Below are 24,433 nucleotides of genomic sequence, written 5' to 3' on the forward strand. Positions count from 1 at the left end.
GTCGGTATTCCGACGCTCCGCACTTTATACGCATTAATAGAGTCGATCTATCGATGGTTCGCGCTCAAAGAACACTTTTTTTTTTCCCCAAATTCAACCCCCTTTGTGTTATATTCACATTTTTATTGCCCTTGTAGTCAGACGAGCACGCGGCCCACCTGATGGTGAGTGGTTACCGTCGCCCATGGACTTCAGCAATACCAGGGGCAGAGCCAAGCCGCTGTCTACCGCATACTTACGTACCTATCCACACATAAACTGACAGTACCTTTTCAATTTTACCGAAGTTATTTTAATTCATAGTGAGGAACCGTACACCGTGAAGACCAGAGACGCCAACCAGATCAGAGATATTCTGGAGGGCTACATCGATCTGATAGGGAAGAAGTTTCTGGCCAAGCACAACTTCAGCAGCTCCGATAGGATGATCATAACCGAAGATGAAGTAGCTCCTTCTAAGTGAGGCTTTCTTAAGTGTACTTTCATCATCATCATTCTCCTGCCCTTCTCCCATCACCCGGGGTCAGCGCAACATGCTTTCTCTATCCATACTCCTCTATCACAAACCATTTCTTCACTGACTTCCCTCTTACACATATCGTCTTTCACGCAATCCATCCATTTCTTCTTACGTCTACCTCTTAGGTCCTCATGTGTACTTTATGGGACATAAATCATAATAAACTTTAATAATTAACCAAAAGAGAGTCGGTAAACAGAGACGCCATATTAATTACAATTCGTAATTGTTCCAGATTAAACACTATACAATACATTGCTAATAATCCTAACAAGATTGTAGAGCATTCTTTCGTCGGTCCAAGCAAAATTATCTCCTACGAAAATGGTGAGTTTGATAACTTAGCGACAATCATTACTCGTTCATTAATTTACTGGTGGTAGAACCTCTTTTGAGTCCGCACGGGTAGGTACCACCGCCAATTTACAACGGCTGCCCCCCCGGGCAGCCGTTGTAAATTTACTGAGACCTTAGAACTTATTAAGGGTGATTTTTTAATAGCTATAGGAAATGATTTAAAAAAAAAACACAAAATATTTAGAAAACATTATGAAATCTTTATTTGAATCGATAGTACGGTTCGTATAATTTAATGTTTGAAGATTATTTCATGAAATTGTTGACCACGGTTGCGCCTCAAACGGTCCATCCGCTTAGTCCAATTTTGGCATACTCTTTCCAACATTTCGGCTGGTATCTCACGAATAAATGCTTCAATGTTGTCTTCCCATACGTTGATCGAAGCGAGCTTGTCAGCATAGACATGAGCCTTAACATAGCCCCACAAAAAATAGTCTAAAGGCGTTAAATCGCACGATCTAGGCGACCAATTGACCGGTTCCAAACGTGAAATAAAAAAGTGGATCTTCCGTCAACTTTTCAAGAGCCCATTCACCAAAAATTCTGCGTTGTGGTAGGTCTTTCGGCTTCAATTCTTGCACCAGCTGTATTTTGAAAGGCTTCACACCTAAATCCTTTCACAAAATTTTCCACGTTGTTGAGTAACAGAGGCCCAATTGCTGCGAACGTCGTCGAATCGATAATTGATGGTCATCACTAACACTGGCCGATACAGCTGCGGTATTTTCTTCAGTTCGCACTGTACGTAAGCGTGATGGTGGTTTAATGTCCAACAATGTAAATTTGATGCGAAATTTAGTCACAATAGCCCGAATAGCCGCTTCAGTGGGTCGATTAAACTGACCATAAAATGGAAGAACCACGCGAGATGAACTTTCTTAACAGAGCACGCATTTGGTAATAAAATTTAATGAATTGTAAGCGTTGTTCGTTTGTAAGACGATTCATGGTTAAATTATATACCAAACTGAAGATGTTTGACAATAACACAAAACACGAAACATGCGTTAGCTTTCAAAATCAGTGTTGCCAAAAAGAAAATAGCTAAAAAATCACCCTTTATCTCAAGGTGGGTGGCGCATTTACGTTGTAGATGTCTATGGGCTCCAGTAACCACTTAACACCATATGGGCTGTGAGTTATGACGTCATATTGATGCTGCAAATAAATACTGTTTATAAATTATTTTTATTTATTTATTTATTACACTTCATGTAAAATTTACATTGGCGGACTTAATGCCCTGTACCACAATCCTGCTTGCGTAGTGTCTGGTTCACTCACATCACTTCTTTTCAGCTTCTGAATGCCGTCAAGGAACCCAGATCATGACTGTCCAGAAAATATTAACGATGGGACAATTGCAGCAACAGCAACATGCAGTGGTGAGGAAAAATTACTATATAAGTCATTATGGTGGAACTAGCCCGCGAAATCGTCCGCGTGGAATAGTTACTTTGGCATAACGCTAAATTGTACCTGCGACTTCGTTTACGTAGAGATTGAAAATATTTTTGAATAGTAAGTAGAACGTTAAGGAGCTATGTAAGGTACCAAAATCACGCTTTTTAACCGACTTCAAAAGAGGAGGCTGTCAATTCGACCACAATTTTTATCTATGTATGTTCATCTTGAAAATACAAAAAAAAAAATCACACATTTCCCAAATTTGAATTTGGAATTATCTACTTTAAAATTTAAGTTTTTAATGATACCAAAACCAGCCAGATACAAATAGTATAGCCAAAGAGATTTTGTTACGATTTCATACATACTATTATATGAGAAAAGTCTTTTTCCCCGACCTTATTATCTTCACCGATTTCTCGAGAACGCTTGAACCGATTCTGATAATTCTCTTTTCTATTTTTTGTTCGAAAGGGTAGACTTCTCGAATTGTCATGTAATCATCAAAACCTGATGATCGGATCCTGGAGAAATCCACAAAAATCTATAATTTTCAAAGCCTATCTTGAAGTGAACGTCGTCGTGGCCTAAAGGATAAGACGTCCGGTGCATTCGTATCGAGCGACGCACCGGTGTTCGAATCCCGCAGGCGGGTACCAATTTTTCTAATGAAATACGTACTCAACAAATGTTCACGATTGACTTCCACGGTGAAGGAATAACATCGTGTAACAAAAATCAAACCCGCAAAATGATAATTTGCGTAATTACTGGTGGTAGGACATCTTGTGAGTCCGCACGGGTAGGTACCACCGCCCCGCCTATTTCTGCCGTGAAGCAGTAATGCGTTTCTGTTTAAAGGGCGGGGCAGCCGTTGTAACTATACTTAGAGACCTTAGAACTTATATCTCAAGGTGGGTGGCGCATTTACGTCGTAGATGTCTATGGGCTCCAGTAACCACTTAACACCAGATGGGCTGTGAGCTCGTCCACCCATCAAAGCAATAAAAAAAAAGTGATTTGGGTGTTTCTTGTTATTGTTCTTATTCTGTGCCGCCGCGCACCGGCCGGCCGTGGCCTTGTACATCAATATTACGCGCTTGATCATTATTTTGCTGCGATTAAATATGATGAGGGAACAGTAATGTTTTGTTTATTAATTTTTTATTTATTACACTTCATGTAAAATTTACATTGGCGGCCTAAGGCATTCTCTACCAGTCAACCAAAGGTAGTGCAGAGTAAATAGTGGTAGGTGCAATGAAATTTATATTAAGCCATAAATACATACACAAAAAAGTATGTTTATAAGTATACATATATACACAATCACATATACATATACATGCATACATGCACACATGCATACATACATACATAGATACATATAATAGTTTATACAGTTTTACTGTTTGTTCCTAGCTAGCTTTATTTATTTATTTATACTTTATGCACAAAACAAAACTTGTACACAGGCGGACTTAATGCCATGGGCATTCTCTTCCAGTCGACCACAGAGTGGTGCAGAGATAATGCATGCATTAACAAAAGAATAACAAACAATAACAAAAAAAAAAAAAAAGAACAAACTCTAAACAAAAATCTTCCTTAAAATAACATCTCAGTATTATAGAATACACATAATGTTAAATATAGGTACTTATATAGATTACATATGACTTTGTATAAGCATACTACAATTTAATATACCTATGTATAAAATAGTAAAATACATACATACACATAATTACACACAATATAATATACATGTAAAGTAATAATATATAAATACACATTTACTCCAGAAGCCACTTCCGTGTGGACCACATTTTATATCGCGTGGAGACTCTTGCCCAGTAGAAAGATGAAAGGCACCCGATATTCTTACGCATTCTCTTCATATCGAATTTTGTCGAAATCGATTTCGCAGTTTTGGTTTAAAATCAGAGAGACAAATATAGTTATTTTCGCATTAATAATATAATAACGCTATGTAACTCTGACCGTATAAGACTATGTGTATAAATATACCAGTTTTTATCAGGAATTGCAAACAAAAGCCATAAGCGATGAGTGAATATTTATCTTATTAATTTTGTATGGAAAACTCGTGATTACAATCATTCTTTTATTGATTAATTTACTGAGACAAACACAGGTAGGTATTTGATATATATATTTTTTTACAAATTTTATTTTTTTTAGGTGGGCGAATTACCCCAACGAGGCGATATGTCCATGGACTGCATCAGGAAATTGAATCGTTTGAATTCCAACTCGGTCAAGATGGTTACATTTCTTACCGGTAATAATAAAAATTATAACTTTGCTATATTATTTTGAAGTCGTCGTGGCCTAAAGGATAAGACGTCCGGTGCATTCGTGTTGAGCGATGCACCGGTGTTCCAATCCCGCAGGCGGGTACCTATTTTTCTAATGAAATACGTACTCAACAAATGTTCACGATTGACTTCCACGGTGAAGGAATAACATCGTGTAGTAAAAATCAAACCCGCAAAATTATAATTTGTATTATTACTGGTGGTAGGACCTTTCGTGAGTCCGCGCGGTAGGTACCACCACCCTGCCTATTTCTGCCGTAAAGCAGTAATGCGTTTCGGTTTGAAGGGCGGGGCAGCTTTTGTAACTATACTGAGAGCTTAGAACTTATATCTCAAGGTGGGTGGCGCATTTACGTTGTAAAAGTCTATAGGCCCCACTAACCACTTAACACCAGGTCCTGGTGGCAATATGGTAGGCAATATTGCTTAGATGGGTGGACGAGCTCACAGCCCACCTGGTGTTAAGTGGTTACTGGAGCCCGTAGACATCTACAACGTAAATGCGCCACCCACCTTGAGATATAAGTTCTAAAGTCTCAAGTACTGTTACAATGTCTGCCCCACCCTTCAAACTGAAACGCAACTGCTTCACGGCAGAAATAGACGGCGTGGTGGTACCTACCCGTGCGGACTCACAAGAGGTCCTACCACCAGTAATGTTTCTGTCTAGAGCTTTAAAATCATTGCCATATTTACATTAATACTTTTTGTTAATGCCGCCATGTTCTCAGATCCCACTGACGACAACATAAGGCAGGCCCAAGACATTTTGCGCACCATCAATGAAGATAAACCTATTATCGTGGATGGTATGTGTTTTAATTAGTATGGCATGTATGAAAACTCTATGGTACTAGCTGGTGTCCGGTGCGCTTGGCTTCACCCAAAAGAACCTAAGTTGTGAAGTATTTTTTATTTAATTCAATTTTTTTTTTTCTAAGTATTAGATGCATTTCATATAAGATTTCTTAAGCTTGCAGAGATCAGGATGTTCACAATTATGCATAATTTAAGGTCTTCGCAAGGCAGCCGAGAACCAGTCGAATCCGGAAATGACGAAGAAGATGTTAGAAGACCTTCAAGAGCTAGAGGAACTATTGAGATCGCTCAATGAATGCATGGAACCAAATAAATACGTAATACTTTTTTTTAATTAGACTTCTCTATAATCTTTTTAGTTTTTCTAACGCAATTTTGCCCATATGTTGTTCTCGACAATTTCCAAACCTTAATTTACAAAATTATACATAAGCTTATTTTATTTTATTGTTTATATGGGTGGACGAGCTCACAGCCCACCTGGTGTTAAATGGTTACGGGAGCCAATAGACATGCACAACGTAAATGCGCCACTCACCTTGAGATGTAAGTTCTAAGGGCTCAAGTATAGATACAACGGCCGCCCCACCTTTCAAACCGAAACACATTACTGCTTCACGGCAGCAATAGGCAGAGTGGTGGTACCCACTCGCGTGGACTCACAAGAGGTCCTACCACCAGTAAAAAAACTAAAACTAATTTTAAAACGAAATTCGTCAAAATTGGTGCAGTTTTATTGACGCTAAAACGTAATAAACAGAGGGAGACAGAGAGGGTTTGGCATTTTCAATACTAATACTCGTAGTATGGATGGATGGACGAGTGAGAAGCATGAATGCCATGCAATTGATTACTTACACTCTCGAAGACCTACGGAAAGCGAACACTGGTCACCGTAGCTTAGTTCACACGCCTGAAGATCCTGTCACAAACATGGTTAGATGACCTAGTAATTTATATTTACCAGAGCTTACAGAGGTCGCAACGTAATGCTGCCTTGTTGCCTTCCTAAGTGGGGTTTAAGTTGATTAGTTAAGGCTTCCAAACACTTGACGTCGAAGATTTTATTGCATGGAAGGACATGTTAGGATACATAATTATTGACAGTAAAAGGTTTTCTTTCTGAGGATCCATACCATACGGCAGGCGAAATGAAATGTATTTTAATTTACATATTATTATGCCTTTCAAATAGGCATGAAAAAAGTCTGCCTCTAATTCAATTCAAATTCAAAATCAAAATCATTTATTTCAACTTAGATGTCAGTATAACACCATTGTTGAATATCAAAATATAAATAACAATGTTATCTCTACCACCGGTTCCAAAAAAAGCCACAGTCCTGAGAAGAACCGGCGAAAAAAACTCCGCGGGCTTTTTTTTTTTTTTCCTCAAATATTTTCTTCTGTCATGTCGATCTGGTCAAGGGTACTTGAATACAATTAATTGTTTCTTGGACCAACAGAAGCTGAGCGAAGCCGACGAAGCGGCATGCAGGATTGCGGATCTTTCCACTCAGATATACTTCTCAATGGATCCAAGGACCAGGAGAAGGAGTGACCTTCTAAACGTGAGTCTCTATTAATAACCTTCTACAGCTGCTCTTCATACTATAACTGGTAGGTATCAGCACCATGCTGCCTGCTTCTGCCGCGAGCAACCCAGTCATTTCCGACTACAGAGTAGGCCAGTTGGTAGTACTATATAATGGACACTTAGATCTGTATGTATCAAGAGATATGGGAGTGATTGTATCTATGGGTTCACGTGTAGCCGCTAGTGTTGAGTTCCATATATAATTAACCGTAATCAGAATATATGAGTTTTAAAACGAACTAAAAGTATTTATACAGATTCTTCTAGATGCACTCTAAGGAATTATTTGAGATGATTTCATCATCTCGTTTTTACCATCGCACCGCTCGCCACCGGAGTGGATTTCATCTATACTACCTGGAGCCACTGCGTTCATTTACATTGCGTTTCCAGAGATCTTTTTTGCCACGTACCATCCGGCTTTGGAATGAGCTCCCCTGCACGGTGTTTCCCGAGCGCTGTGACATGTCGTTCTTCAAACTAGGCTTGTGGAAAGTACTTTTTTACTGGTGGTAGGACCTTTTGTGAGTCCGCATGAGTAGATACCACCACCCTACCTATTTCTGCCGTAAAGCAGCAATGTCTTCCGCGAAGCAGCAATGTGTTTCGGTTTGAAGGGCGGGGTAGCCGTTGTAACTACACTGAGACCTTAGAACTTATATCTCAAGGTGGGTGGCGCATTTACGTTGTAGATGTCTATAGGCTTCAGTGACCACTTAATACCAGGTGGGCTGTGAGCTCGTTTTTTTTTTTTTTTTTTTTATTGCTTAGATGTGTGGACGAGCTCACAGCCCACCTGGTGTTAAGTGGTTACTGGAGCCCATATACATCTACAACGTAAATGCGCCACACACCTTGAGATATAGTTCTAAGGTCTCAGTGTAGTCACAACGGCTGCCCCACCCTTCAAACCGAAACGCATTACTGCTTCACGGCAGAAATAGGCGGGGCGGTGGTACCTACCCGTGCGGACTCACAAGAGGTCCTACCACCAGTAAAAAAACCCATCTAAGCAATAAAAAAAAACTTGATGATAGGCAGCGCCTTGGCTCTGCCCGTGACATTGCAGAAGTCCATTGGCGACGGTAACCACTATCAGGTGGGCCTTATGCTCATCTGCTTACAAGGGCAATAAAAAAATAATAATTTCCACATGGTCTTCGTACTTTGAGCTATACTAAAAATTATAGTTATCAGACGACTAGTAAACTAATGTAGAGGTTCTGAACAGCCATACTAGAAGTTGAGTCGCTGCTAATATAGTACCATAATGAAGTTTATCGTTTCAAATTGGCAGAGGTCGCGCAAGAGTTTCATAGCTGACGAGAAGATGGACAAAACATTACGGAGGGCGTCATTCATCGCGGCCGCCACGACCACGCTTCACGCTTTGAACGCAGCGCAAAACGATATCGCTAAGGTTGGTCTCATTAGATTTCGAAAAGTCCTCAGAACAATTATGAAGATGATGCTTAGAAGGGATTTGAACTCTCTTCTTTTTTTCTCCACCTTATACCACTAGGTGGGGTCGGCACAGCTAGTTTTTCTCTTCCATTCTCTTCTATCAGCCGTCATATCAACACTCACTCTCATATCGTGATTCACACACTCCATCCACGTCTCCTTCGGTCGACCTCTTCCCCCTCTACCTTGCACTACCATTTCCATACATCTCCTAGTCACATGCATCTTCTCTCTACGCATCACATGTCCATACCACGCTCACCGTCCACTCTCAGGGAGGAATCTTAACTAATCTGGTCTATTTGAATTTTGAGCCAACCGGTATCGGACGTAGGTAATGATCGAGCGGGGCGGTTAAATATGATTACAGAATCCATTCCCAACCAAGAAGGAAGGAACGTTCCTGTCGATTTTATCCTGCGCAAAATTAGATCAGTAAAAAAATTCAAGGGGAGAGTCGTCTGCTTATTGACCTCAAAGACAGTCAAATACGATTCATCTGATCGTAACTGGTTACTCATAGAAATCAGCAGAGCCACAGGGAAATCTTTGTTTGAGGACTCTTTTTTCCTTAGATTAACGACGTACTTTGGACATGAGATCGGAGTTTTAATGCTATTATATATATTATATTATAGCAGATTGTCAGATCCTGATTATTACTATCTCCCTCCTGGCTGAGCTCTTGCTCGCCCACCTGTCCTTGTGAAACAGGAAAGGCGCCCGGGCCATTGTACCCGTCCGGGTAATTCTACCTTCCAAAAAAAATATATTAGTCTATTGAACTACTAAGTAGTACACTTAATGAGTTGATAACGAATTGTCTGTTAACCTAAATATTCTTAACTTATCCAACCGGTTCGTTCAACTGTGACTTTAATTACTATAAATATGGTATAAACTCTTTTAACAATCTCGCGTTTGTTGCTATTGTCATTGTTTTATTTCCGTTACGCAATAGTTCAGTTTTCTTGGTCAAAGACCACTTCACTACATAGCATACAACAAAGTCGCTTTCTCTGTCCCTATATCCCCCTATGTATGCTTAAATCTTTAAAACTACGCAACGGATTATGATGCGGTTTTTTTTAATGATAAGTCGTCGTGGCCTAAAGGATAAGAAGTCCGGTGCATTCGTATCGAGCGATGCACTGGTGTTCGAATCTCGCTGGCGGGTACCAATTTTTCTAATGAAATACGTACTCAACAAATGTTCACGATTGACTTCCACGGTGAAGGAATAACATCGTGCAGTAAAAATCAAACCCGCAATTATAATTTGCGTAATTACTGGTGGTAGGACCTCTTGTGAGTCCGTACGGGTAGGTACCACCGCCCCGCCTATTTCTGCCGTGAAGCAGTAATGCGTTTCGGTTTGAAGGGTGGGGCAGCCGTTGTGACTATACTGAGACCTTAGAACTATATCTCAAGGTGTGTGGCGCATTTACGTTGTAGATGTCTATGGGCTCCAGTAACCACTTAACACCAGTGAGCTCGTCCACACATCTAAGCAATAAAAATTCAAGAGGAAGGTTTATATGTATTACAACATCCATTAAATAGTGGAGAAATACTGTTATCTATAATAAATTACAGTTCCCTAAGCGAAGCGAGGGCAGGTCGCTAGTTATTAATATAAGTATTTCCAGGAATGTGGCGGTCTAGAGTTAACGCCAGTCCAACAGGCGCAATTGCAGGAGTCTACATCGGAGAACGTAAGGAAGCTCAGTGCTGCGGTCGCGTTGTACTTAATGGCTCACGCAGGTCGGTCAATGAGTTTTTATTCATATTGTTTGAAACTTCAAATGTGTCATACATATCTACGATCATTTTAGAATAACCTTAATACCAAGTCGTCGTGGCCTAAAGGATAAGATGCTTGGTGCATTCGTATCAAGCGATACAATCGTCGGTGTATACCGCAGTGGGTACCATTTTTTCTAATGAAATACGTACTTAACAAATGTTCACGATTGACTTCCACGGTGAAGGAATGACATCGTGTAATAAAAATCAAACTCGCTAAATTATAACTGGCATAATTACAGGTGGTAAAATTTTTTGTAAGTCCGCACAGGTAGGTACCACCACCCTGCTTATTTTTGCGGTGGTGGTGGTATGTCAACGTTGATGATGATTGCAAGGCTGAGGTTAACATAAGTCATCAATCAGTCAGTCTTATGACGACAAATAGAAAAATCATTGAGAAATTTGTTGATTTGGAACCTTTTTGCATGTTTATTTTATAAATCTCACTAGCAGACCCGGCCACACGTTGCTGTGGTTAAGGTTTTTGTTTCTAAATAACACGTGACCGGTTATGCTAATACAAAAAATTAACAAAGTAAGAACAATTTGATTTCACTGTATTGCCTTTACTACGAAATAAATTTCATTTAAACTTTAGCCTCAGCAACACGTGGTGTTTATGCCATTCAATTGTAGCTTATGTGAAACGTTGGTATTTTTAACACAGCGCCATCTATGAGATATTAATGTCAGGCAGTATTACAATTGTCTGTAAAAACTGATTTAAGGCGCCATCTGTTTTAGACTTATGAAACTTACAATTAATAACAATAATCAACATCAGAAATCATTTTATTGTTAATTAATAAATATTGCGACAATTAATCGAAATAAAAATCATCCTATGGCCTAAGTTGGAACAAAACAAATATTTAAAAAAAAAGAAGTTATAATCGGTTCAGTAGCTTAGGTGTCCATCGCGGACAAACAACGTGACACGTAATTAATATATTTTAATTAGCGCGGATTAGGGTTTAACTGGGTTTCTTTATACAGTAATAATTAACGTATTATGTAATATTTATTTTCCAGACCCACAAATGGTCGATTACCAAGCGGCCATTAACTCTTTGAATATGATCAGAGAACTCGTACCGGAGATAGCTAAAGGTGAGCAGATCAATAGTATTGACTTTAGCTTCGATATAAACGGGTTCATAACTCTGAACGCTTGCTTGTACGCAGATTCTCTTGCTTGGAAATCCATGAAGGATAATGAGGCAGCAGAAGGAGTGGTCAAGGATATAAATTCACTGTGCTCTATGACCTCAAAGCTATGTACGTTTACAGGACCCGATGATCACGAGGTAAGTATTTCTAGATATCGCCTTTGGTTTTTTTTATTGCCCCTGTAGGCAGACGAGCATACGGCTCACCTGATGGTGAGTGATTACCGTCGCCCATGGACTTCAGCAATGCCAGGGGCAGAGCCAAGCCGCTGCCTACCGTTTAGTAACATCATGAATTATCGTGTAAAACAATCATTACAAATGAGCAAAGGATTGAAAGAAGGAGACGGGTGAAAGATTCCAAAATATTGTGGTACCAAACGTTCTCTGTACCTGTAATTTTTTTAATTTTATTGCTTGATGGGTGAAAGAGCTCACAGCCCACCTGGTGGTTACTGGAGCCAATAGACATCTACAACGTTAATGTCGCCACCCGCTTTGAGATATGAGTTCTAAGGTCTCAAGTACAGTTGCGACGGCTGCCCCACCCTTCAAACCGAAACGCATTACTGCTTCGCGGCAGAAATAAGCAGAGTGGTGGTGGTACCTACCCGTGCGGACTCAGAAGAGGTCCTACCACCATTAAAACAATTCGAATAGCACGGTTTAATATTGATTAGATGGTCAATTGCTACATTGGTCTCTGAACCAGGGAGGTTCGTTCCTACCGATCTATTTCTTCTGCGAAAGTGCTCGATATCAAGGGTGACTTTGGCTATAAAATACAATATAATTAAGATATCGATATATGTATCAGACGATGATTTTCTCGTTTAAAAAAAAAGGTCTGCGTCTATGATAACTATAAGCTCCCACAGCTATTTAGAGGTGGATCGTACCTCAAAAAAGTCTTGCATTATTTTTTTGTTATAGAAAATGCAGGAGGCCTGTAACGGCTACGCCGATGTCTCCAGGAAGCTATTGTGTGCCCTTGGTCGCGGTGGCAATATAGACAAAGAGGTCGAGGTGAGCAGAGCATTACTGTGTTCTATATGTGACTAATGAGTGAGTAATGAGTATATCAGAGGAAGTGTGAAAGTAGCCCTGGTAATTAACAAATGAAAGAGCGGACATGTAAATTCTCTTCACGGTATGTAATAACACGAAGAGAGATCTGCTAAAAGCTTTTTTAAGGACCGTAAAAAAACTATTTGAGGCGTCGGGAGACCAGAAGGCCGTTACGTGTTTTGCACAAAGAATTAGCATCGCTATCCAGCGTGGAAATGATGCCAGCCTTCTGGGAACTCTGCCAACTGGCGGTGAGCTAACACAGCTTTTCTATTTATAAGTAGCTTTACCTACATAATTATTATATAATATTTTACTTCCTTTACGGGTGGTATGATATTACAAAACGGTATCTTCATCGTTTGAAATCATACCTCAGTTAGGATGGTTAGCGTGGTGTGGACATGTGATGCGTAGAGAGAAGATGCATGTGACTAGGAGATGTATGGAAATGGTAGTGCAAGGTAGGGGGGGAAGAGGTCGACCGAAGAAGATATGGATGTAGTGTGTGAATGACGATATGAGAGAGAGAGGAGTGAGTGTTGAGTTGACGGCTGATAGAAGAGAATGGAAGAGAAAAATTTGTGCCGACCCTAACTAGTGGGATAAGGTGAAGAAAAAGAAGAGATATATGAAACTTAGTTCGGTCTCTAGCATACCCTGGAACTTAGGGAATTGCTCATCAGTTCCAAAGATACATTACCTGGGTGAAGATCGTGTAACTTCCAAGAAAATAAAGGGGTCAGAACTGTACGAGGTCTTCGTTCAATGATTGCAATTCTGATTCGGATAAATGGTTTTCTATTTGATTTCATTCTAATATACCTTCTTTTACAGATCATAGATTTATCCAAAAATGTTGGAGATAAATCTTCGAACTTGTTGGACACTGTTGACAAACTCCTCGGCGAAGTTCCTGACGATGATAGTTCAGCATCGAAGGAAGTAGCTGACGCTAAGTCCAGAGTAGCTTATTGCGCGAGGGACCTGCTTGCGTGTGCTCAGGTATTCTGGGTTTTGCTATCATTCCCCATATGCGGGCAGCTAAGAAATCACTGGTTCTTAAAAATTAAACACACTCTCATCTCATAGAACACAAGATATTTGACAGATGCCTGAATATCGCTTACGACATTTTTAAGATAAGCTTGCTTAGATACAAGTTCCGAATAATAGCTTTCGGACCGTCGGTCAACCGAATTACAATCGCTCGGTGGAAGCTCTTTCCTTTCGTCGTAAGCCCCCAGAATACTATGTTCAAGCTAGGATACGTCGTATGAACTGAAAGCCTTTTAACTGGTGGTAGGACATCTTGAGTCGGCACGCGTAGGTACCACCACTCTGCCTATTTCTGCCGTGAAGCAGTAATGCGTTTCGGTTTGAAGGGTGGGGCAGCCGGTATACTGTTAAAATTGAGACTTAGAATTTATGTCTCGAGTTAGGTGACGGCATTTACGTCGTAATTGTCCATGGGCTCCGGTAACCACTTAACACCAGGTGAACCGTGAATTCGCCTAAGCAACTAAGCAGTAAATAAAAAAAAACAGGAAGAACTACAAATTGAAACCAAGTATAAAATTTACTAAATACCAATACCTTCGAATGGGAGTCGAATCCAGTTCCCATGTTACATATTAAGCGACTCTTTATACTTAAGTCACTAAGCATTATAATTATACCATCAATAATAGTTATGAATTCGGTCTAAGCGAATCTCTTGGTACATCTACAGTCTAGAATCTATGACCTCTTTTAAGATAGTGTGAAGAGTGCTTTACGACGCAGACGGCTGGTATCTGTCAGTAGTTGCACCACTAACCCGAGGTTTAAGACTCGACTGTATCGGAATCACCGCAGTAATACCAAAATACCCATTGAGATGCATGGAATCATTCGTGCCAAGTAAAGCCAGATAGACCTACCCGAATAAGCTCGCAACTATACTGATTGATTATCTTAATACTTACTTCCTTGTTAGCTGACTGCCCCGTCACTTCACGAACCACACTGTCGAAGTGCTTTAATGGCCGCTTCCGAAGCCCTTTCATCATCAGTGCAGCATTTGGCCCTGGTTTGGAAACCGTTAGTGGAGGACCCGAGTAGAAATCATCATAGAGAGGCCCTGAAGCACAACTCGTTGTTAATAGCGCGAGCTTTGGACGCTCTGAAGAATGCTGTCGGATCTTTAGGTAAGACGGTTTTGGGATCAAATCTGTGCATTAATTATTTCCCTTTTCCACGATGCATTGGTGGAGCTTGCAACATCTTCTAATAGATCCTCCTAAGTTTTATTATCATTTGTGATATTATTATAAATAATAATTTAAATAAAACAATAATAAATAAATTTTAAGGCTTTAATAAATAAAACAAGTTGTCATCTATCCTTTTATGCCAATTTAAACTAAAATTATCATCCTAGTCGCTTACTGAACTCGCCTTTTCACAAGTGCCATCACATTTATTGATGGTGGTAGGGTAATATAGCCTATAGGTAGCCTGCCTAGGTACCACCACCCTGTTTCTTTCGTAAAGCAGTAATGCGTTCAGTTTTGAAGGTTAGGGCAATTGTTGTACTGTAAAACTGAGACTTAGAACTCGTGTCTCAAGGTGAGTGGCAAAGATGAATGAAAGAGTATTCGTTTTTTAGGCGACAGCGAGAGTCCCGATACCGGAGATGATCAGAAACAGCGTGAATTAAGAAGATTGAAGTTCATCAACAGTGCAGCACAAGCTAAGAAGAACTTGGAGGATGCCAGGAATGAGTTAAACGAGGTTAGTCTCTTAACTTAGGTAACTTAACTGGTAGGCAGCGGCTTGGCTCCGCCCATGGCATTGCTGAAGCCCATGGCGACGGTAACCACTCACCATCGGGTGGGCCGTACGCTCGTCTGCCTACAAGGGCAATAAAAGAAAAAAAAAATAACTGCATCAGAAGTATATTGTCTCTTTAAGATATTTATCACAGGGTCCAGATTCGATTCTCGTTTGGAGTCAGTATTATTATTACTATTGAGCTTGTAAAGTATTCGGAGCTTCGAAGTACCCGCATGTACTTCTGATACTACCGGTCATCGTTCTCGTCGAACCCGTCGCTTGCGACGAAGGGCGCGACGAAAATTTATTGTACGTGCGTAAAAACATTGAAGAATTCCCCAGAGTCTGCGATTTGCACAATGTGAACACTAGGAACAAACATAGGCTTGCGTTGCCGGCGGCTCGAATTAAGAAAATAAGCAACTCTTTTAGGGGGCTGGGTGTACAACTTTTCAACAAGATCCCACTAAACGTTCAACTACTACCTGTTCATAGATTTAAGAAAACTGTTAAGGAACGTTTGTGCAACAAGGCATATTATAAAGTTAAGGATTATTTACTAGATGGCACTACGTGGGAATGAGGCGCTCGCTCCTGGCCTTTTCATTTTTCATTATTATTCATTTTTTTTTAATTGTATTTTTTTGACTTGTTTTTTCTTTTATTGTGAATATTTCTATTTATTTAAAAAAAAGAAAAAATTTGAGAAAAAACAAAAAAAAAGCCCGCTGAGTTTGTTTCGCCGGTTCTTCTCAGGACTGTGGCTTTTTTTGGAACCGGTGGTAGAGTTAACATTGTTATTTGTATTTTGACATTCAACAAGTGTGTCAAACTGACATCTAAGTTGAAATAAATGATTTTGAATTTGAATTTGAGTAAAATAACTCACAGACACAGCCCATTGAGTTTCTCGTCGGATCTTCTCAGTGGGTCGCATTTCCGATCCGGTGGTAGATTCTGCGAAGCACGGCTCTTGCTAGGGTTCGTGTTAGCAACGTCGTCAGATTTGATCTTACCTAATAGTTAAGGTTACGCTGAAATAGCCTCTCAAGGCTATCAGCTTAGGTAGGTAAAAAAACTATACTACTCAGAAGTTAATCATCATTTATCGTTTCTATTCATTATTGCAAATGACGTCTGCCATGTTGCAGTCTCAGACTTAGGCGTTTGTTTAACCAACCAATTACTGTTCAGCCAGCTATATGCCAGTTAATGAGAGAAGAAGATGCAGTGAGATTGCAAAGCGGCCTAGCGGATAAGTTGGCGCAATTAAACGCCGCGATTGCTGCACTCATTTCTTCCACATCAGGTATATATTTCGGCTGTTTAGTTTGGAATAGCACCACTCTATCTCTTTCAATGTCTGTAAAAAAAGAGTACTAACCGATTCAGCGGAGAACGAGAAATAGCGTTCTCTGAGTACTATACCAGTGTACCGGGAACCGGGACCAATCGGCTTTTTACGGGTTGTATTGGCTAGGTATCATAAACTTATCTATTTCTTCTGCAAAGTGGTCATGCTTTATTGTCTGATGGATGGGATAGGTAATCATTATATTTGAGACTTTGACCTCATGTCTCAAGGTAGGTTCATGTCTATAGGTGTCGGTTAGTATTTTACACTAGGCTGTAGTTTTGTTCAACTATCTAAACAATAAAAGAAAGGTACAAACGTATTTTCTATTGATTTGATAATGCTACGCGCTGGGGTTCGGGATAAATAAAGTTTCCAACAAAATACAACTTAAAACCGATAGCCGATACCACATCCCTAGACTTATCGAGAATATTCCACACAAGTCGAGTATTATGTGTTTCCGCTAACTGACAATAGATGGCGTTGTACTTCTCCAGCGTTCTATGTGCTACTAGATCCTTCGATATTCGTTCGGCTATTCGGCAATAAATGACGTTACTCTTATCGGTGTAACAATAACTAACATTATCGATCACATTCTCCGACTCAACTTGGCAATCTTGGTTCTAAAGGCAAATCCCGACCGCAACTCTATAAGTCATTATGAGAGTTGTATCTTAGTGCAGTCTTGTTTTAAGTTCATCTTAAAGTTATTATTCAATTGTTTGTACTACATCAGTTTTATTTTGAACAGATCGCGATCATCCGGATTACGCTACAGCTGATTTAGCTGTTGGCACAATCAGCGAGCTACTGCCGCAAGTTGTATACGGTAAAATTAAAATTTAATTATTTAACAGATTTATTGGTGGTATTGCGTATAATGTGCTTACACTCGTAGATACCGCCACCCTGCTTATTTCTGGCGAGAAGCAGTAATGCGTTTCAGTGTAAGGCGGGTCAACCGCTGTACTTTTTTTCCGGTGACCTTTTACCATCATGTGGACTGTGAACTCCTTTACTTAAATGGGGGATAAATTCATAAGTAGTATTCCTTAAGAGTTTGGCAAGTCGAGATAAGTATGATTATCGTCAGGCCTTAATCATTCTCTGTCTTTTATTAATGACTATCTGACCCGGCAGACTTCGTAGTGCCTCAATCGATAAATAAAAGACCTAAACTTTTGTATAAAATAAACTTAAAACAAACAAAAGGAATCTGTCCGACGGGGGACACATCAAAGGAAAAACAAAATTGTAATTTTTATTTAATTCCGAGCATTTTCATATTTATCTACCTTTTAAACCTTCTCTGGACTTTCACAAAGAACTCAAGTCCGAAATTATCCAAATCGGTCCAGCCGTTCTCGAGTTTTAGCGAGACTAACGAACAGCAATTCATTTTTATATATAAAGATAATAGGCAGACTGGACCCATTATTAATATGAGAGATAGTACGTGTAGTAGTAGATGGAGTAGTACGAGCTGTAGTACAAGCGTGCGGCCTCACAAGACGCGTTAACACTAGTAATAGAGATTAAATTGTAATTCCAAAGCCGTATTTATTGTGCAGAAAAGTGGAAAAGAATGGAGAAACAAAGCCAAGGATAGGACAGAGTGGAGTAAGCTGGAGGAGGCCTATACCCGAATGGGGTTCCAATAACACAAGTTTATATTTAATTTTGTAATTTTTATTTGATAAGGTGTTTTTTTTTATTTCTTTGATTTTGGAAATAAAATGGGCTTATTATTATTATTTATTGTGCAGACGCTAAAGTGCTAAGCTCGAACAAAAGTCCCGAAGATTGCAAAGCGTTATTGGACAGCATCAGAGCTCTGTGTGACGCTTCCAAGAGCATTTGCGAGAGCGCCGAACAAGGGAAGGTTGGTTTGCAAAAATGATCATTATGCTATTTTTAATAAGTTAAAAAATCAGGTAGTACATATTACATATAAGTAGTATAAAAAAGGAAACCGTCTTCTTGCGTGTATTCCATGTTTAATTATCATCTTAATCCTAGTTTAAAATTATGAAGAAGCCTATGTTTCTGGGTGGTCCGCCTTATTAGGGGGACATACGAGATTACACCTATTAATAATGTTATATACTAAATGCTATGTTAATACTATGCTATAATATATAAGTATGCACACTTCATGACACCGTCAGCGCAAAAGTGGCCTAGGCGTACCTAAGCTTACTATAGTAAGCATGGAGACAATGAGGTCTGAATTTACTTTTACACTGCCTCATAGGTAAAAACAAAACGCGTAAAAATAATTTTGACAAAGCCATCTGCTATCTGTGGGCGAAACTAGGGATAGGCCGGTTTTGCATCAAAATTTATTATGTTTTAAATAAATTGCAATATAGTAGAACCACGAATATGAAAAAATGTAGTATAGGCCACTTTTGTGCTGACGACTTTATATGACCTTACTCTTTTGTTCTTTAGAATATATCCTGTACATTGGTTTTGAGAACGGTTCTAGTAGCCATAGTTTCCCATCACCTCGTTTTTACCATGATACTAAACCACCACCACTGCCACCAGAGCAGAGTTCATCCACACTACCTAGAACCACTGCGTTCCAGAGATCTTTTCTGCTACGTACTATCCGGCTTTGGAATGAGCTCCCCTCCACGGCGTTTTCCGAGCGCTATGACATGTCCTTCTTCGAACGAGGCTTGTGGAGAGTACTTAATGGTAGGCAGTAGATTGGTTCTGCCCCTGGCATTGCTGACGTCCATGGGCTACCGCAACCATTCACCATCAGGTGGATCGTATGCTGGTCTGCCTAAAAGGGCAATAAAAAGGAAAGTTTTAAAGGAAAGGAGCCTGTTAAACTGTCTACGCTGTAATATGATGCCAAAGTTTATTAAACTACTGTTTAACTCGCCATACGTGATTCCCATGAGTGAAATATTATTTCTACAGAGCCTAAGTGAAGGTGCGGTGCAATTCGCTGAGGCGTCAGAAAAGTTGGCATGCGGAACTGACTTCAATTTTAATCCGGATAAAGAGAACAGGGTATGATGCTTCTGTGAGCTTAAGCAAAGTCATCTAGAATTAATTAGTGCTGTGTTATCATTTATTATGATAGCCATTGCTTGTGAAAACCTTCGCACTAAAACTCATAATGGCTATTGTGACAGAAAAAGTTAAGTATTCATGAATGCCCTATTTCTGCCGTGAAGCAGTAATGCGTTTCGGTTCGCAGGGTTGGGCAGCCGTTGTAACTATGCTTGAGACCTTAGAACTTATATCTCAAGGTGGGTGGCGGCATTTACATTGTAGATGTCTATGGGCTCCAGTAACCACTTAACACCAGGTTGGCTGTGAGCTCGTCCACCCATCTAAGCAATAAATAAAAATGCTCAAAACTAACTCAGACACTCGTCAATCAAATTATTTCATCAATTAAGTGCTCAGGGTAACAGTTAAATTTGTTTAATTAATTTCTGTGCTAGCATGTTCGTGATCAGTGTTTAATTTGATTAAATAAATGATATCATTAGATCAAGGACCTCGTATCGGAGGCGTGTACCTCGGCGTCTCAACTCCTGAGCAAGGTTCAGCAATTATCCGAAACCGTGGGTGGTGATGTTGGGGAGCAGTTGGACAAAGAAGGAATAAAAGTAGCTGATGCCACACAGAATCTGATTACAGCTGCACAGGTAATCAATTCTCAAGTAGAAATACTTAGATGCACAGTAAAGTTAACTATCTATCTGGTATTCATTGGTTATTGGAGCATAGATATCAACACCGTTAATGCCACCATTCTTGAGTCCAGTTGCATTTTTTTTTCTTTATGCCGATAGCCTTGAGAGGCTATTTCAGCTTCGCCCTAACGTAGTAAGTAAGCTCTCGGGGCTCAAACTGGGAGTGTTGCTAACACTGACCCTAGCAAGAACACTGCTTTGCAAAATCTACCACCGGATCGGAAACGCGACTCACTGAGAAGATCCGATGAGAAACTTAGTGGGCTGTATCTATGGGTTAATTTACTCGCCGACTGCCGAGCTCTTCCTATACCATTTCAATTTTTTTCAGTTGACGGCTCCATTGATTTCCAATGCTCGGTGCCAGTCAGCTTTGTTATCATCAGTGGACACCGTGTCGGGATCGAGCCAACAGCTGCAGAACTGCTGGAGACAACTCCAACACCCTCACGTGGTATTGCTCGACCACGATCGCAAGCTACTGGAAGACAAGCTCGATGACATCAGGAAATCCTGTCAAGAAGATCCTAAAGGTGGGTCGAAAGTTCCATATTCCTCACATGAATATTGAGCTTCATAACAAAAGATTAGGATGATAGCTTTTTGATTCAATTAATGAATGTCACTAATTTTCCAACAGTGCCCTGTGAGCAGCATCGCCTGCAGTTCATCAGGACTCTTCCTTCAGCCAAACAGAACTTGCAGACGGCTGAAGACTTGATCTACAAGGTTTGCCACTTTCTTGGCCATTGGCTATGTTCCTTGTATGTTCTTGTTTGAACATGTTGTTGACCACTGACTTGCATGTTGGGGCAGCCGGTGAGCAAGCGAGTGTCCAGCCGCGACGTGCCGGCGCTGGAGCATTGTCTGCAGCAGTCGGTGGCGCGGCACAACGCCAGCGTGGCCGACCTCCTCGCCGCCACCGCCGGTAGGTGCCTGCTGTAACGTGGTGCAATGGGGCATTGCTGTGACAACCCTGATCGTTAATGACCGGATTGTTAATCTCACATATCCTCTCTAAAATTGAGTTTCTCTGTCTTCATCGGAAAGCTATATATCTCGGAAAAAAAGTAGGTTTAAAGTATTTCTGTATTTATTAGAAAAAATGTCAGTGCTATAGATTCTGATAGTTCTATAGTGGTTAATTATTTTGTAAGGTCTTAAAGTACTACTTTGAATGTTCTAGACGCTGATAATCCAGACTACGAAAGAGCTGATGCAGCAATCAGGAGCATCACCGAGACGATGCCTGAGATGGTAGAAGGTTTGTAATTAACTAAACTGACTCGTGATGTGTCCAATTGATAATACCTCCAGCTCTGAGTCTAGAGAGATTAGAAATGTTCACAGTTTCACGTTTGTTTTCAGACGCCAGAGCACTAAGTGCCACTGGAGATGAAACAAGCAGGAAAGCTCTGTTGGATCGTATTAAGGCGCTTTGTGAGGCTACTAAAGCTTTGTGCGGAAGTGTTGAAGATCCTAAGGTCAGTGTTATGATAGAAATGGTACAATGAAATTTCGTTTTTCTATTTCTCGATCCTGAATGAAAAGGACAGCCGACAAGCTAATAAATTTTGTTCCAGGAGTTCAAGGAGTCCGCTGCCAGGTTGTCGGAAGCTTCACAGAAACTGAAGTTTGTGTTCAGCTCTAACAAGAATCCCAGGAACCAACAGAAAGAGCAAGAGGTACTGACCGTGTCAAATTAAACTATGACGTTTAGTTACTTCAAGGATTTGTAATATATTTCCTTGAAAATGTTAATGACATTTTGTTGATCAGATTATGGACCTGACATCATCAGCATGCGGTGCAGCATCACAGCTTTTGAGCAAGGTGCAGCAGATGTCGGTGGAAGTAGGAGGAGATGCAGGAGAGCGGCTGGACGGGGCGGGAACTAGAGTCGCTGAGACGACTAAGAACATGCTGACCACTGCACAGGTACACGACGCTGATAGGCTATTGTTGTGCGCGACTTTTGAAAGATTAACAAGAAAATTTTAAAGAATCTCGAAAATTTTGAGAATACGGATGTTGTAATGGAGATCTATCCCATATTCGAGCCGCGGATGTGCTCACAGTGTAAATGGAAAATTACTGATCTTTTGGATTTCAACATAATACCCATACTATCTATATATAACTGCATGCTTAAGCAAAGATAGAAAAGTTAAATTACAGTTCACTTCTACTTGTGTATCTATTTTCTTTTTCTGTTCTTTGTTTAGGAACGATCGATGATCCATTATTCTCACAAAAAATTTGTAAATATTGGTCTGATAGTTTCGATTACTGGGCAAATACTGGTATTTGAAATATCGGCTACGGTACATAATATTTGAGCTTTTATCTCCTAAAGCTCTTCTTAGTTTCTGGCTTAGACCCGTTCCAGTTCTCATTGTCTGCTGCTTTATGGCAGGGAAGTGGGAACCTAAATTCCTATTTTCTTCTGATTAAGTTCGTAACGGGATCCGTCCGTGACATTACAGATCCAAGATCCCGTTACAAATGTACTATATCCAATATTTGAGCTTTTCCTTGATTAATCCCAACCGTGACGCTTACAGTATATTCGTGTGATGATTGCTGTAGATTTTGGCTAAGTAGGAATTACAGTGGAGCAAGTGAGTGGAAATTAAATTCCCAAAAATTGTACTTCAGCGAAAATACGGGCATTGTCATAGATATTTATTTGAAGTATGGTGAAGATTTTCATAGTCTAATAGATATTTGACATTTCAGTTGACAGCTCCATCAATCTCGGATGCTCGTTGTCAGTCAGCACTACTATCATCAGTGGACGCCGTGTCGGGATCGAGTCAGCACTTGCAGAACTGCTGGAGACAACTCCAACACCCTCACGTGGTGCTATTGGACCACGACCATAAGTTGCTCGAAGACAAGCTAGATCACATCAGGAAAGCCTGTCAAGAAGATCCTAAAGGTGTGTCCAAAGATTCCTTACTCGAATATTGATTGAGCTTCATAACAAAACATTACGATAGCTTTTTGATTCAATTAATGAATGTCACTAATTTTCCAACAGGGCCCAATGAGCAGCAGCGCCTGCAGTTCATCAGGACACTTCCTTCAGCCAAACAGAACTTGCAGACGGCTGAAGACTTGATCTACAAGGTTTGCCTCTCTCTTGGCCGTTGACTATGTTCCTCGTATGTTTTTGTTTGAATATGTTGTTGACCACTGACTTGCATGTTGGTGTAGCCGGTGAGCAAGCGAGTGTCCAGCCGCGACGTGCCGGCGCTGGAGCATCGTCTGCAGCAGTCGGTGGCGCGGCACAACGCCAGCGTGGCCGACCTCCTCGCCGCCACCGCCGGTAGGTGCCTGCTGTAACGTGGTGCAATGGGGCATTGCTGTGACAACCCTGATCGTTAATGACCGGATTGTTAATCTCACATATCCTCTCTAAAATTGAGTTTCTCTGTCTTCATCGGAAAGCTATATATCTCGGAAAAAAAGTAGGTTTAAAGTATTTCTGTATTTATTAGAAAAAATGTCAGTGCTATAGATTCTGATAGTTCTATAGTGGTTAATTATTTTGTAAGGTCTTAAAGTACTACTTTGAATGTTCTAGACGCTGATAATCCAGACTACGAAAGAGCTGATGCAGCAATCAGGAGCATCACCGAGACGATGCCAGAGATGGTAGAAGGTTTGTAATTAACTAAACTGACTCATGATGTGTCCAATTGATAATACCTCCAGCTCTGAGTCTAGAGAGATTAGAAATGTTCAAAGTTGCACGTTTGTTTTCAGACGCTAAAGCACTAAGTGCAACTGGAGATGAAACAAGCAGGAAAGCTCTGTTGGATCGTATTAAGGCACTTTGTGAGGCTACTAAAGCGTTATGCGGAAATGTTGAAGATCCTAAGGTCAGTACTATAATAGAAATTATACAATGAAATTTCGTTTTTCTATTTCTCGACCCTGAATGAAAAGGACAGCCGACATGCTAATAAAT

General features: G+C 40.3%; 1 protein-coding gene across 1 annotated transcript in view; it reads left to right on the top strand.

Annotated features, from left to right (window-relative positions):
* The window catches only part of LOC114240276 (uncharacterized), a 103,818-nt gene that overhangs the window by 19,983 nt on the left and 59,402 nt on the right, over positions 1–24,433 (top strand). Inside the window, exons 10-41 of the mRNA XM_089739852.1 lie at positions 304–459; positions 756–847; positions 2,180–2,265; positions 4,493–4,592; positions 5,361–5,438; positions 5,644–5,765; positions 6,915–7,019; positions 8,343–8,465; positions 10,159–10,273; positions 11,351–11,428; positions 11,504–11,625; positions 12,421–12,513; positions 13,393–13,560; positions 14,534–14,744; positions 15,206–15,330; positions 16,567–16,681; positions 17,484–17,561; positions 18,499–18,614; positions 19,670–19,762; positions 20,251–20,409; positions 20,789–20,990; positions 21,098–21,186; positions 21,274–21,385; positions 21,644–21,721; positions 21,826–21,941; positions 22,041–22,142; positions 22,237–22,395; positions 23,197–23,398; positions 23,501–23,589; positions 23,677–23,788; positions 24,047–24,124; positions 24,229–24,344. Of these exons, the coding sequence (XP_089595978.1) occupies positions 304–459; positions 756–847; positions 2,180–2,265; positions 4,493–4,592; positions 5,361–5,438; positions 5,644–5,765; positions 6,915–7,019; positions 8,343–8,465; positions 10,159–10,273; positions 11,351–11,428; positions 11,504–11,625; positions 12,421–12,513; positions 13,393–13,560; positions 14,534–14,744; positions 15,206–15,330; positions 16,567–16,681; positions 17,484–17,561; positions 18,499–18,614; positions 19,670–19,762; positions 20,251–20,409; positions 20,789–20,990; positions 21,098–21,186; positions 21,274–21,385; positions 21,644–21,721; positions 21,826–21,941; positions 22,041–22,142; positions 22,237–22,395; positions 23,197–23,398; positions 23,501–23,589; positions 23,677–23,788; positions 24,047–24,124; positions 24,229–24,344 (3,790 nt within the window). The remainder of the gene's footprint in view (positions 1–303; positions 460–755; positions 848–2,179; positions 2,266–4,492; positions 4,593–5,360; positions 5,439–5,643; positions 5,766–6,914; positions 7,020–8,342; positions 8,466–10,158; positions 10,274–11,350; positions 11,429–11,503; positions 11,626–12,420; positions 12,514–13,392; positions 13,561–14,533; positions 14,745–15,205; positions 15,331–16,566; positions 16,682–17,483; positions 17,562–18,498; positions 18,615–19,669; positions 19,763–20,250; positions 20,410–20,788; positions 20,991–21,097; positions 21,187–21,273; positions 21,386–21,643; positions 21,722–21,825; positions 21,942–22,040; positions 22,143–22,236; positions 22,396–23,196; positions 23,399–23,500; positions 23,590–23,676; positions 23,789–24,046; positions 24,125–24,228; positions 24,345–24,433) is intronic.

Source organism: Bombyx mandarina, chromosome A1, assembly GCF_030267445.1.
Source record: "Bombyx mandarina strain Sakado chromosome A1, ASM3026744v2".
Classification (NCBI taxonomy): domain Eukaryota; kingdom Metazoa; phylum Arthropoda; class Insecta; order Lepidoptera; family Bombycidae; genus Bombyx; species Bombyx mandarina.